The sequence below is a fragment of the Dromiciops gliroides genome, chromosome 5, assembly GCF_019393635.1.
Source record: "Dromiciops gliroides isolate mDroGli1 chromosome 5, mDroGli1.pri, whole genome shotgun sequence".
NCBI classification, from domain to species: Eukaryota; Metazoa; Chordata; class Mammalia; order Microbiotheria; family Microbiotheriidae; genus Dromiciops; species Dromiciops gliroides.
The window spans coordinates 53094731-53109247 of record NC_057865.1 but is presented as its reverse complement, the minus strand read 5'-3'; the positions used below and the strand labels follow the sequence as shown (position 1 = coordinate 53109247).

At 42.5% G+C, this 14517-nt stretch overlaps 1 protein-coding gene across 1 annotated transcript in view; it reads left to right on the top strand.

Moving 5' to 3' along the window:
* The first annotated feature begins 1025 nt into the window (after positions 1–1025).
* FAM171A1 (family with sequence similarity 171 member A1) overlaps positions 1026–14517 on the top strand; it is a 183819-nt gene continuing 170327 nt past the window's right edge. The window contains exon 1 of the mRNA XM_043968578.1: positions 1026–1211. Within this exon, the coding sequence (XP_043824513.1) occupies positions 1118–1211 (94 nt within the window). The 5' untranslated portion in view covers positions 1026–1117. The remainder of the gene's footprint in view (positions 1212–14517) is intronic.

Genomic DNA, 14517 nt, shown 5'->3' with positions numbered 1-14517 from the left:
CATTTTTGTGTCATGGACTCCTATGGCAGTCTCGTGAATCCTATTGGCCCCTTCTCAGAATAATAATTTCAAATGTATAAAATATAATCAAAGGATTACAAAGGAAACTAGTTATATTAAAACCCAAGTATAAATGAATATGTATTACACACATATCCATACATACATACATATATTTTAAAATCACGGATCCCAGGTTAAAACTCCCTGATCAGGAGGCAGCAACTTGTATGTAATGGGCAAAACTTTGAATCAGGAAGACCTGGGTTCAAATTCCACCTACTTTTATTGGCTGCTTGACTCTGGACAAGTCGTTTAACCTAATCTGACAAAGTGTGGGCGGTTGGACCGTATCACCTCCAAGACCGCTTTCAGGTCTCAGTCTCTGATCCCTGTCTTTCTAAGTATGCCTGCTAGATCGGGGAGCAATGGGGGAAATCCAAAGAGAGGCATCGCCACCTGTGGCTCTGGGGTCGAAGTCTGGGGCAGATGAGGTGGGGGGGGGCAGGGTCCCACCCTGCCTCAGCCCCTCTCCATGCCTCTGGCCGGCAGGTGGCATCACGAGTCCGGCTCCTGGCCGCGCCAGGGGCTGGGGGCGAGCCAGCCCGCGTGCGCGCGTGTGTGCGCAGGCTGGGGGGAGACGATTGGGCCAGGAAGGGGTTAAATAGTTGGTGGAGCCGCCGCCGCCGCCGCCGCCGCGGCGACTCTTCAGGGAAACCCAGCAGTGTGTGGAGGCAAGGGGCGCGAGCGAGCGGGCGGGCGGGCGAGCCCGTGGGATGCGGAGCCCGGGGGCCCGCGGCGGCGGCGGGAGGAGGAGGAGAAGGGCGCACAATACCGCCGCGGGGAGCCGGGGCAGCAGCAGCAGCGGCGGCAGCAGCAGCGGCAGCGGCAGCGGCAGCCGAGGCAGCAGCAGCAGCGGCAGCGGCAGCCGAGGCAGCAGCAGCAGCAGCAGCGGAGGCAGTGGCCGCAGCATCCCGGGCCGGACGCGCCTGATGCGGGCGGCGGGAGGAGCCGGAGCCGCAGCCCGAGCCCGAGCCCGAGCCCGAGCCGCCTCCACCCCCGCCGCCGCTGCTGCAGCCTCTCCCCGGCCCGGTGCCTGCGGCTGCGGCGGGCGGCAATGAGCAGGTCCGCGGCGCTGCTGCTGCTCTGCCTGCTGGGCTGTAACGTGTGGAAGGCGGTGACCAAGACCTTGCGGGAGCCCCGGGCTCAAGGTCGGTACGAGGCCGGGGGTCGGGGGCCTGGGGGCCGGGGAGCCGGGGGGCCGGGGGTGGGGGGCGCTTTGTGCTGGTGGAGACACTGCGGAGGCGAGGCGGATGCGGCCCAGAAGGGGGAGGGTCTGGGGGCTTCATTGTGTTCGCTGCGGCGAGGGCCGGGGTGCCCCAGGGGCAGATGCTCCCGGAGGGGGGAAGGGAGGGGAAGAGAGTTGGGGCGGGGGGGGGGGAAGGAACCAGCTGCTGCTGTTGGCTGAATGGAGGGCTGGTTGCATTGATACGTGTGCATGCACTCACACACAGAGCACACACAAGCACACCCATCCATCCCTTCCCTTACGTTATTGAGAGAAAACGGGATCTCGCCTCCCTCTCTGCCCTCTCTCCCACCCCTTCCATGGTAGGCTTCGTTCCAGTAAGGTGACTAGGGTGGTGATGGGGTGGGGGTAGCTGGAAGCCGGCCTCTGGCTCTTTTGTTGGGTGCAGGCGACTGGAAGACTTGGGATTGGAAGGATCGCCGCCTTCCAGCCCCAATCCCTCCAGGGCTTCCCCTTTTCTATTTCCTGGGGAGTGCCAGGGCGCACCCTGCGGCCCCGGTTCCTATGAGGATAAGCTTTATTCCGGTCCCGCGCACCCCCCCCACCCCCCCACCAGGCTGCTGCTGCTGTTGTTGCTGTAGGTCCCCCGGCTCTGTTGCACAGAATAAAGCGATCAGGAAGCTCTGGAAAGTTTCTAGGATTTCTCCTTCCCCTACTCCTTATTTGGCACCCTTATTCTGGACCCTTAGTGGCTCCCTGGGAGATCCAGGAATCAATACCCTTCCCCCTCCTCACACACACCCGTCCCCAAGTTGGAAAAAGGGGAGGGGAAGAACCTTAACCAACTTTTTAAAAATCCGGCCTCTTTAAATTCTCCGCTTGCCCGCTTCAGGGTTCAAGTGTTCGCCTCAAACAAATGACAAGCCCATCATTTGTTTTTAAGGTAGTATTTAGTTTGGGGAAATCCGGATTCATCCTTTTGTATTCGCTCTTTTGGAGGAGACTAACCCAGCTCTACTGGGGATGCCCCTTGAAAAAGAAAGTGTGGTTGGTGCCTCGGGCTGGAGTGTCTGACTCTTCCCCAGCCCTCTGGACTGCTTGGCCTTGGCCCCCAAATCTCACTCCCAGAGCAACAAAGATGAGTTTGTAGGAAGCAGAAACTCCTGATATCCTTTCAGCCTAGACAAGCACCTGTACGGGACAGGCAGCCCAGCCACCCCTTATTGTGAGGTGGGTGATGCTGGGAAATTTCATTCTCTGCGTTCCCTGTGACAGGTCTTGAGGTAGGGGTGGGGGTGGGGGAGAGAGACAGACAGACAGAGACAGAGACAGACAGACGGAGAGACAGACTGAGACAGACACAGAGACAGAAAGACAGAGAGACAGACTGAGACAGACTGAGACAGACAGACAGACAGACAGACAGACAGACAGACAGACAGACAGACAGAGAAAGCTGCGTTATTCGGTATTTCCCGGACTTAATATCTGAGAGCTTGTCTCTCCAATTTGTCACAGTGAGGCCCTGGGTACAATCTGCTGGTATTATGTTGTTACCTAAAGTGTCTAATAGAGGCTGGCAATCTGAGCATGCTCTGTGTTACTTGGAGCAGTCTCTTGCTTTGATTCTTATCCACAGGTTATCAAATTAGGTTTCCAGTATAAATAGGTTAGGAATGTATGGGTGCAGGTAATTTGCTGGCAGATCAGAGGATCACAGATTTAAAGGTGAAATAGGCTTCAGAGGTTATCTAGTTGGGCCTATTCAGTTTACAGTTGTGAAAATTGAGGCCAGAAGAAGCTACATGACTTGGCCACGCTTACCCCAATAGCCATAGAGTATTTTGGCTTCAGGTTTTCCAAGCTCAAGGACCCTTCACCTGTAAAAACAGAACATTATCTGATCTGTCAAGGATTCTGTTAACTGTAGCTGTCTTTCAGTGTGACTTCATTATTTTTAAGGACTTTAGACATATTTGTACTCATTGGTCTTTTAGTAATTACCCAAGATCTTCCATCTTAAAGGACAAAGGGTATATTCTTTTTGACATTTGAAACAGTGGGTGTAGAGAAACAAGTACATATACAATTTATAACAGCTGATTAAAGAATGGTGGCTGGATTTTTTAAATAAAGAATTCATTGTGAATTTCATACTTAGGTTAAGTCTAAAGCATATATCAGAGTTCTGTTTCCTAGTGGTCAAACCCCATAAGTAATAATGTACTCAGAAATGACATAATGATGTCAAGTTCCTGAGATGGTCTTTATATAGTAACTCTGTAGATGTTCTGATATGATGTATGAACAGGGTGTATATCACAGATATGGTGGAATCCCAATGACTAAAATGGACACATGTTAGACAAGAGCTATCCACTTGCCAGCTTTTATTTCTCTGTTTCCCGACCCTACCCTTCCTTATTTAGGATAAATTCTTAAAAGAGGTGGTTGAACACAACAGTTACATCAGGAACTAATGTCAAGAGCTACCTGGTAACAGATGTTAAGCCGTGGTGTCATTCTTTAAGGAATGGGGAATTGACAGTTTCAAGGCTTTTATTTAGAGTATCCTTAACCTACCAACCAAGGTGAAATGCTCTGATGGTAATGATAATGTGTTGGAGTGGAAGGAGCACTGGATTGGGAGTCAAGGAGCCTAGGGTTCAAATCCTAGCTCTTCTGATTACTACCTTCCTCATCTTGGCTGCCCAAATGACCTTTGTTCTGTAGTTCCTCATAAGTAAAATGAAGGAATCAGACCAGAGAAATTCCCAGGTCCCTTCTAGCTCTCTAAATCTATGATCTTTGAAATTTGTTTTTGAGTTTACATTTTAAAAAGGAAAATTGAACCTGGCTCTTTCTATAAACTAATTTGTAATAACACCGATTTTGTTACTTAAACCAGTGTTTCTATTACAGTTGTTAAAAGATACTTTTGCTTAAGCTCCAAGAAGGTATTGAGAATTGTACTGAAAAGCTATTTAAATGTAATCATTGAGAGAGGGGGGGGAGAGGGGGGAGAGAGAGGAGAGAGGGAGAGAGGGAGAGAGAGAGAGAGAGAGAGGGGGGGGGGAGGGAGGGAGAGACAGAGACAGAGACAGAGACAGAGACAGAGACAGACAGACTGAGACTGGACCTGAGACAGTCAGAGACAAAGAGATGAATTGATGAATGGATGGGTAGATGGATGTCTAGGCTCTTAAGGCATAATTCCACATTGTGAGTGGGTCAGCATAAACTGATTCTGATTTGACAAAATGTACCACAGCCTCAAAGAAGCGTTTGGCAGAAGCCATTTCAGACAATTATTTATCAATTTTTTATGGTGATGCTTTAGTTTGTTGATCCCAGGTATGATATTGCTTCAGAAATGGAGTCGAACTTGGTTGTTTTGTGTTGAGTGATAGATCATAGATTTAGAGCTGCGAAGGAACCTTAGTAAGTGATTTAGTCTAACCTCATTTCACGAGTAAGGAAATTGAGGGCCAGAGAAATAAAGTGATTTGCCACAGTAAGGAGCAGAGTTGGGTGCTCTGGTTCCAAATCCAGCCCTTTTTCCACTTCAGTACACTCCCTATAACTTACTTTGAAACTGGGGCATGCTTTGTTTTGTTTAGGAGTTTCACCCAGGTGCTTTCATCAGAAGCACTCAAGAGATTTACTTTGGGCCAATCAACATTCAAATCAGCTTCTGTGACTTTTAAGGTAAAATGAAGAGTCAGGACTCAGTGGTTTCTGAGGTTCCTTCTAGCCCTGAGTCTAAGATCCTGTCCAACTTAACTTTAAAGCAAACGTTACCTAGTTTGTGGTTCTTCATTCTTTGAGGACTGAAATGACATCACGATGTCTGGGTCAAGGGACAATGTTTCCAACTATGGCTATGAGCAAGGAAGGCTTTACCACAGATCAAACCCAAATCGTCGATATGAACATTTGGGGTGGAAATGACTAAATCTGTGCATCTCAGATGTCCTTTGAGCTACTGCAATTCTGCTTTGCCCATGAGCACAGAGCCTCCTATGATTCGGCAATGTCATTTTGGACGATTCTGTGCCAATGTCTCCCATGTCTCCCAATCGATAACCAAAATTCTTCAGAGAGACCTTGAGAGTGCCCTTGTATTGCTTCTGACCTCCATGTGAGCACTGGCATTCTGTTGAATTCTCTACAAAATAGTCTCTTAGGCAGACCTGAGTTTAGCACTCAAAAAACATGACCAGCCCATCATAGTCACACTCGCTGATCGAGTTTGAATGTTTGGCAGTTCAGCTGGAGAAAGGACCTCACCTAGTCTCACTTTCTAGGCTTTTATCTAGAACAAAGTTTCTTAAACTGTGGGCTGCAACCCCATATGGAGTCACATAACTAAATGTGGGGATCGTGAAAAATTTGGCAACAGTAAAAGGTTATGTATACCTATTTTATATACCTATATACATACACAGGGTCTTGTAACAATTTCTCAGGTGAAAAAGAGTCCTGAATGGAAAAAATGTAAGAAGCTTGGACCTAGAACATCTCACTCAGGCTTTCTATGCCGCTGCAGGCTGGGCATATTTGAATGGATTTGGGTGTGGAATGGAATACCTTTGTGTATTTGTTTCTGAATATAATCATATGCCCTGGAGGCCACAGAAGTAGGCAGCTACAGAGAGAGCCTGGTCGACTGTACAAATACATGCTGTGTCATTTTCAAACCAAACTGTTCATTGGCCAACAGCAGAGTCAGAACTGGGTCTTAGAAACTAGTACCAAGATCTGTATGCTCTATAATTTAGGTTGATTATCTAATGGTTATGTGATTGTAGATAGAGTGCACTGACTACTTTGTCATCTCAGTAAAGTGAGAGTATCAGATGAATCTTGGCATTTGGGGCTACATCTGGGGTGGTTTTCCAAGATCATTCTTTCTTAAACTGGGGTTTGGGCTCTCCAAGCGAGCATTGTGGAATCACTTTATAAACAACCTGCCAAGTAGCATAAGATGCTGTGGGGAATTATCCAGGTCTCTATTTGTGTTGAAGGTGTGTTAGAAATATCTAGCTAAATAAAACACCTGGCATCACACCGTAGGAAGGTGCAAGATTTGGAATTAACAGAGGTGTGCTGGGATTCCTTGCCAGCCAGGTGAAAAAATTCCTCCAAGAGACAGTCAAGGCGTCTGGGGATTTGGGAGCAAAATCTGTCGAATGGTTTTAGGAATTAATTGTGTGTTCTGTTTAGCTTTGTTTTATATTTTGATTTTCTGTGATCAGAGAATTGAATCAAGCTAACATCATTACTAAATGGAAGGTCATATTTTGTAATCTTCTAAGGATCTCTAAAAACATGGTCGTTCAGAGTCAACACTTATGACCTTGACCTTGTCTTGTGACTGGACTCCGTGTTGCTTAGTTTTTGTTATCATTCGTGAATAAGTACTAGCTCTTTCTCCAGAAGGTGGGAGTTAACAATCAAAGGCAGAAGCGGATGACATGTAAGCTTTGGGTTGCCAGAGTTCAGACACACATATATCCATTAGCATCTGGCAAATGTGTTTATTTTCATTGTGGAAAAACTTGCTAGAACTCAGTAAAGGGAAGGAAAATGAGGGAAATGTGGTCTTGTGTAAAAGATAAGGAATGTCATAAAAATACAGATTAAAAAGTCATAATTTGGAAATAATTAATTGGGAGTCCCTTACCTCTTCATAGGGAGGGTTTTGTACTGAATAAAGTTGCTTTTGTTCTTATCTTGTAAGATATGTGTATTTGATCTTTGTATTAAAAAAACTCACCTTTGGTTTCTCTTCTCTCCTTTTCTCTTCTTCCTTTTCCCCTCCTCCCCCCCATGTCTTTCTGGGGGACCTACGCTGGTTTGCTCTTCCATAGGCAGCCAAGTGTCTGGCATAGTCCACTTCAGGTCAGAACTCCAGAGCTCAAGAGATCCCTCATTCTCAGCCTCCCTGGTAGCTGGGATTACAGGTGTGGGCCACCCCACCCCGCTGCTGTCTTTTGCTTTATATAAGTAGCAAGGATTTGTGGTTGTGTGTGTGTATCTCTCTGTATGTGTATGCATGAATGTTTTTAGGATGATGATCAAGAAAACGTGTATGTTTAAAAAAATAATGAGGACAGACTTTTTTTCAAAAGATGATGGAAACAGAAAATGGTATCCAACAAAATGACAAATCATCAATATTTGCTTTTATTCTCCAAAATACAAACATCACCTATTGCCTTAAAACAGTATTGACATGAAAACAAAACAAGCTGATTGAAACTTCGTTGTCAAAACAAGTTGCCCACATCCTCAGAAAAGATGTTTATTTGTTAGTAACTTATCAAATGCTTTCCATATATATATCTAGGAGTTAGTCTAGAAACAATTCTCATAGAGTGTTATCCTTTTACAGACGCAGACATATCCCAGAACTGCTGACTTTGGAAAGATAATCATTTAACTTGTAGAATGGGAAGGAATTCAGTCCATCTGTGGAATGGATATAAAGCAGGATGATACAGTCTAGACAGTGGGAAACTTCTCTTTCTAATTCAATGGTTCTCTGGAGGTTTATCACTGTCCAGGAGGACCACCTTGCCCTTGGGTCCTTTCCCAGGGAATGCCTTGTGGATTTTGTACCTGTCTCATGAGACATCATGACACATAAACAGTCTGCATAGCTACGTTATTTAACTGAATTAACTCTGCTGCAATTCACCATTAAATCCAGGTAATGGTAAGTCTTGATCTGATATTTCTATAGCAACATTCATCATTAATTACCAGATTTATGTTATCTGGAGTTTGCCATGAAATGTAGGAAAGAAAAAAGCTTATTGAGGCAGCTACATGATACAGTGGCCTCAGATACCCACTAGCTGTGTGACCCTCGGGAAATCACTTAACTTCTATCTGCCTCATTTTCCTCATCTGTAAAATGAGAATGTATATGTATGTGTGTGCGTGTGTGTATGATTACAAAGCTTTGAGTCTTTTGGGGGGGGCAATGAGGGTTAAGTGACTTTCCCAGGGTCACACAGCTAGTAAGTGTCAAGTGTCTGAGGCCAGATTTGAACTCAGGTCCTCCTGAATCCAGGGCCGGTTCTTTATCTATTACCTCACCTAGCTGCCCCTGCATTCAGTCTTTAAAAAAAAATAATTAAATTTTAGTTCTTTGGGAAGATTTTACCCATAGTTCAATGATTCTGCCATTTTTTATGATGTTTTCAGAACTTGTCTTCTGAGACCATGTTCTGGTTGTTGTTGTTGTTGGGTTTTGTTTTGTTTTTTAACAGCCTTAATGGTAGCAAGTTATTATTCCTAGAGGGAGGGTTTGATTTTAGCAATAGTTAAAAGTAATTCAGAACCTGTACTAGTAAATAAGATGATTGATCAAGAAGAATGATTTTGTTTTGGTCCAAAAAAAACCCCACTAAGCTTATACCAGTGTGTTGTTTCAGTAAAGAAGATGGTATTTGTTCAGTCATTTCAGTCATGCTCAACATTTCGCGACCCCATTTGGGATTTTATTGGCGAAAATACTGGGGTGGTTTGCCATTTCCTTCTGTAGTTTGTTGTACAGATGAGGAAACTGAGGCAGACAGAGTTAAGTGACTTGCACAGGGTCACACAGCTAGTAAGTAAATGTCTGAGGCTGGATTTGAACTCAAGTCTTCCTGACTCCAGGGCAGCTAGGTTGTACAGTGGGTAGAGCACTGCACTTGGAATCTGGAAGACTGAACAACAGCTTCCTGACTCCAGGCCTTCGTTTCTAACCATTGTACCACCTAGCTGATATTTGGTCCTTCATTATTTGGTTTTCATTATATAGAAACTCTGCAATGCCTTAGAATAACAAAGGCCCATTTGACCTTATGGGATGGGTTCTCAGTGAACTATGTGTATGATGTCAAAGAAACAATGAGATTTTTGTCTTTTGTGCCTTGGGGGCTGTAGGACTTTAAAGTTTTTCATAGTGGACTTTGATACTGAATTCTGATGCCAAACTGGAAACATCAGTTTTCTTCTTCATTTACTGTTTTTCTTGGAAAGAAGCTGTTTTGCCCAAATTCCCTTGAAATATCTAAATGATAGAAAACTTCACCATTTTCATTCGCTGCTCAGAGTGCATGGTCTGGACTTCACACAGATGTTGTCGTTGCTTGAGTTTTCTTTCAGGATCAGCTTTATTTTCTTTACCTAAATTTAATTCTCATCATAGGCAGTTTTCTCTTGGAATAAATCAAATCATTGCACTGTGCTTGTTGGTCCTATGCTTTGGGTGGTTAGAGTTTGTACCTTAGCATCTTTGAACTTCTCTTTAAACCATTTGTGATGATGGGTAATTCTATATGGACAATAGACAAAGTGACCTTGGGCAAGTCACTTCAAAACTCTTTGATCCTTAGATGCCTCATTTCTGAGATGGGGATAATAGCAGTGTTATGTACCTTACAGTGTGTTGCAAGGATCAAATTAGATAATTTTGTAAATCACAGCTCTTTTGTTTTCCATTGACACAAAATATTGGGTATTTCATATTACAGCAGTTACCAGCACAAAACTAATTGGTTTTTCTTTATTATTTTTCTTCCTCATTCATTCTTTCCTTTTATTTTTACACCAATCTTGTCCCCTTAGACCTTTTTTCCTTCATGCAATCCCCTCCCCAATTAAACCTTCCCTTGTAACAAAGAAAAACATAAACAAACCCAACAGGCACAGTGTCTCAGAAAATGAATATACCCCATTCCTCATCCATAATAGCCCCCTGCTCTCCTGAGATAATAGAACTCTATTTCACCACCATTTCCCTAGGACTGAGATTGGTCATTACAATTAGGAAGAATTTGCCTTTTGGTGGTGTATTTATTTACATTACGATAGAACTTGTGTATCTTGTTCTTACTGGCCCTAAAGTGAGTGGGTTCAAACCCTCACTGATATTAGCTGTAATCCCTTGGACTCAGTGTCTTCATCTGTAAAAGGAAGGTATTGAACTCAGTGGCTTCTGAGGGCCCTCAGAGCTCCAGATCTGTTCCTATGTTCTCCTTCTTCTGCCTATTTCAGCCTGCATCTGTTAATATTCCTTTGAACTTCTCTTATTTTTTATTTCTCACTGAACACTAATATTTCATTACTTTTGCATACCAAATACGCTTTAGCCATTCTTCAGTCAGTGGTTATCTACTTTTGTCCGGTTTTTGCTATAAATACAAAAGGACCCTGCCATCAATACTTTTGCATATATTACAGGACCTTTCTTTGATCTCCTCGGGCAGATGCCCAGTACTGGGTAAAAGGGTGTGACCAATTTAGTAACTTTTTTCAAATAATTCCAAATTGTTTTCTGGAATCATCAAATCAATTTGCCACTCCACCAACAGAGAATGAGTGGCCTGTCTTCCCGTAGACCAGCTGACATTGCCGATTCCTATCTTTTCTCTCCTTTGCCTGTTTGAGGGTTAGATGATGAAACCTCAGAGGCTTATCTTCAAAGCACTAGGCAGGTTGAAACTGTTGTAACTTGTCCCTGTTACATACAATCAGGCCTCTTTTGCTTCCAAGGGCCACAAGAGAAAGCTTTTTAGTCACAGCCCTTTTCCGGTTATTACTGCTCCAATTTCTACTTCAAGGTAGCCCAATTTTAAATTATAATAATGAAGTAGAAGTTCTGGCCCAGAGTAGAAGAAGATGGTACCTAGGCCAGGGCAAGAATCTTCCTCATGGGTATTAGGTAGGCATCTATCTGTCTCTGAATCTCAGGCTGAGATAGAGATCAAAGTTGCTCTTGTATATTTTTTATTTCAAATGTATCACTTTACCATTCACAAAAATGTAAAGTAAAGGTTATCTAAGGCTTTATACAGAATAAACCTAGAGGGGAAAATTAAATATGGACCACAAACTTCCCCCAATAATAGCTCACAGCTAGCATTTATCTAGCACTTAAAGGTTTGCCAAGTGGCTGCTTATTTGATGTAGCAGAAAGCAAACATAGGTATAGTATTTTAAAATGGCTTTCTTTATTAATAACTGTAAGGGCAGCTAGGTGGCGCAGTGGATAGAGCACTGGCCTTGGAGTCGGGAGAACCTGAGTTCAAATCCAGCCTCAGACACTTAACACTTACTGGCTGTGTGACCCTGGGTAAGTCACTTAACCCCAATTGCCTCACTAAAAAAAAAAAAATTAAAAAATTAAAAATAACTATAGGTGAGTAGAACTTTGTGGTTTATAAAACAGTTTCTATACATTATCTCTTTTGAGCCTATTATCAAACCTTTGAGTTACTATAATTAGCGGTACCTTCATTTTATAGATGAGGAAGCCTAGGCTCTGAGTTCAGATGACTTGCCCAAGGTCACACAATCGATGCTGGAGGCAGGATTTGAAGCCAGGGTCTCTAAAGACAGAAAGCCTAGCATCATTTCACTTTCTAGCACTATCTTCCATTTTTAGGTATTGGAGGGAAGGGGAGGGAATCTAGAAGTGATTTTGAAAATGTTATAAGGAATTTGCTTTACTTTTTTCAATTTTTTTTTAAAGAAAACAAAGGGGGGTGCTCTATGTATGTGGAATGCTGCATACACTTTTAGATGAGGTTATTGTATTATTAATTTTGATTGTTTTATTTGTTACAAGAGACCTCTCAGTAGTATGTAAATATTGGTAATGTTTAAAAACAAGCTCATCCATAAAAATTTTTTTTAAAAAAGGGCTATTTTTAGAAAAAGAAAATAAATAGGGCCAGAATTCTTTCTCTAAATTCAGTTATGATTTAAAAGGTAAAATAATTTCTCTGCAAACAATAAAATGAATTGAAAGGAAGACCTTAGATAGTTAGCTTTTTGGAGTGAAGGCTGAGGCCTTAGTTTCTCCTGTTTGAATTTACCTCAGGACACTAGCAGGTAACAGGTTGTCTTAGGATTTACACAGGTCCATCCAGAAGGGATAGGTCAAGAATGGAAAGAAGTTGATACCCAAAGCTATCAGTTTTACTCCGTGTGTGTGTGTGTGTGTGTGTGTGTGTGTATGTGTGTGTGTGTGTGTGTGTGTGAAAATGTGGTGTTTCGTGGGAGTAGAAAAGGAAAGCAGAGGAGGAAATTGAAACGTTGGCTCAAATGAGATTGGGGAATTTTCTGTGGGTTTTTGTTGATTCCTGTTATCTTTGCCCATCTGATATACCTTGAATGGTTGAGTTGGCTGTGTGAAAATTCACCTGCCTGTGGTTACACAGAATTGGCTTCTTGGAGTCACCTTGAACTAATTATTAATATATCAGACTCTAGTCATTAACCTCTCTGGATACTTTGAGCTGAAAAGAAACTAACCTTCTTTGACCAGTTTTCTACCGTTTGATAATAAGTTACGCAGGCTATGTTGTTTCCAAGGTAGCGTATTTTTTTTTAATTCCCCCTCCCCAAGTTCTGTCTGTGTTTCCTTATACCTGCTACACAGCTCAGGACTGATATTTTGTTGTTTTAGAGCATCATAAAGCTTGATCTCATAAAGAAGTGGTCCTAAATATAAGAAAGTGTACAGCAATCCAGGTAATAAAGAGTTCTGAAAAATTGTGTAAGTTGTGGTTTTGTGACTCATTTTAAATGGCGCATAATTGTAGGCCAAGGTTTTAGTATACCCATACTAGACATACTTGTGATGTATTATTGCACAATTGTGATCATGATTTATACTAATAATTTATATTTATATATAAGTAAGAAATTAAATATATACATAAATTTATATACATTCTATGTCAGTCTTGTCCCCTTAGACTTTTTTTCCCCTTACCCAATCCCCTACCCAATTGAACTTTCCCTTGTAAGAAAAACATTTAAGTAAAATCAATAGGCACAGTGCTTTTGACAATATGTATTACCTCATTCCTCCATAGTACATAATATATGCATATGCATACTGCATGCATACATACATGTTCATGTGTTTGTGCATATATAAATACATATTTGTGTACATACACATACATATACACGGGTACAAATATATACACACATTTAGAGAGTGTGTATATGTGTCTATATATGTACATACGCATACACACGTGTATATATACAAATACATATATAGCTAGAGGGCTTAGAGGGTGTTTGTATGTATGTTATGTGTACACACACACACATACACACACACACACACACACACACACACTCTCTCTCTCTCTCTCTCTCTTAGAAGGCTGGTCTTAGATTCAGAAAGACCTGGATTCAATTCCTGCCTGTGACCCATACTAGCAGTTGACCTGCTTTTCTGGGTTTAGCTGTCATTAATGCTCCCTTAGGGACAAAAGTAGGGTAGGTCCAGGTGTTTGACTTTAGAGAAGATTCTTCCATAAGGGACCAGGTCAATTCTTGAGGAAGGGCTCTGCGCCTGCTGATCATTTTAATCTCTAAATTATGGCTGCAGGGGAAGGAAAGTTGCTTTCACCATCTGGGTTGCCATTCTTCAGTCCTAGATTTCAGTAGACCTGTTCTTGTCCACGATATTTGGTCTCCCCACCGATTGCATTTTTCACTGGCTGTCCCTACTTTGCCTGGATTGCTCTCTCTACCCACCTCCTGGCTTCCTTGATTTTCTTAAAGACTCAAATTGAATCCCTTTCCCGTCTGACAACCCCTCCGCCTCTACCTCCACCCCTACCCACAGAGATCTCCTGTCCCATTCACATGCCATTTATGCTGTTCATCTCTCGTAGGTACCTGGTTGTTTGTATGCTTTCTCTGCCATTAGAATCTCAGCTCTTTGAGGGCAGGGATTGTGTTTTTGCTTTTCTTTGTATCTCCAATGCTTTTCACAGTGAATTTAGTACTTTACATTTTCACTGCGTTTCGTTGTACTTTAAATGCTTATTACTGAAGATAATATGATGATTTTATCTGATTATTTGCAGTAACCCCAAGACCAATGCTTAGAGGACATTTTCACTGAGTTTGATTGTACTTTCTTCAAATTTGCTTAATACCCAACTCATCTTCTCCTCTCCCTCCTTTCACAAAGAGATTCAGATTGCTGACAAAGTGATTTCCCTTACCGGTATCACTCACTATTCTGCTAGCACTACAAGGATCAGAATTTAACGATACCTTGAATATGAATTGAATAGCAATTGATGCAGTACATTTTTTATCCCTTAGGCAAAGAAAATAGAGATAATAAGAGGAAAAATTTTATTTTAAACTAAAATAATAATATCTGTTTGTAATTATTTGTATTTAAAATGCGTCTGCATAGATAGGAGAAATTATAGTAAATTATAGTCAAA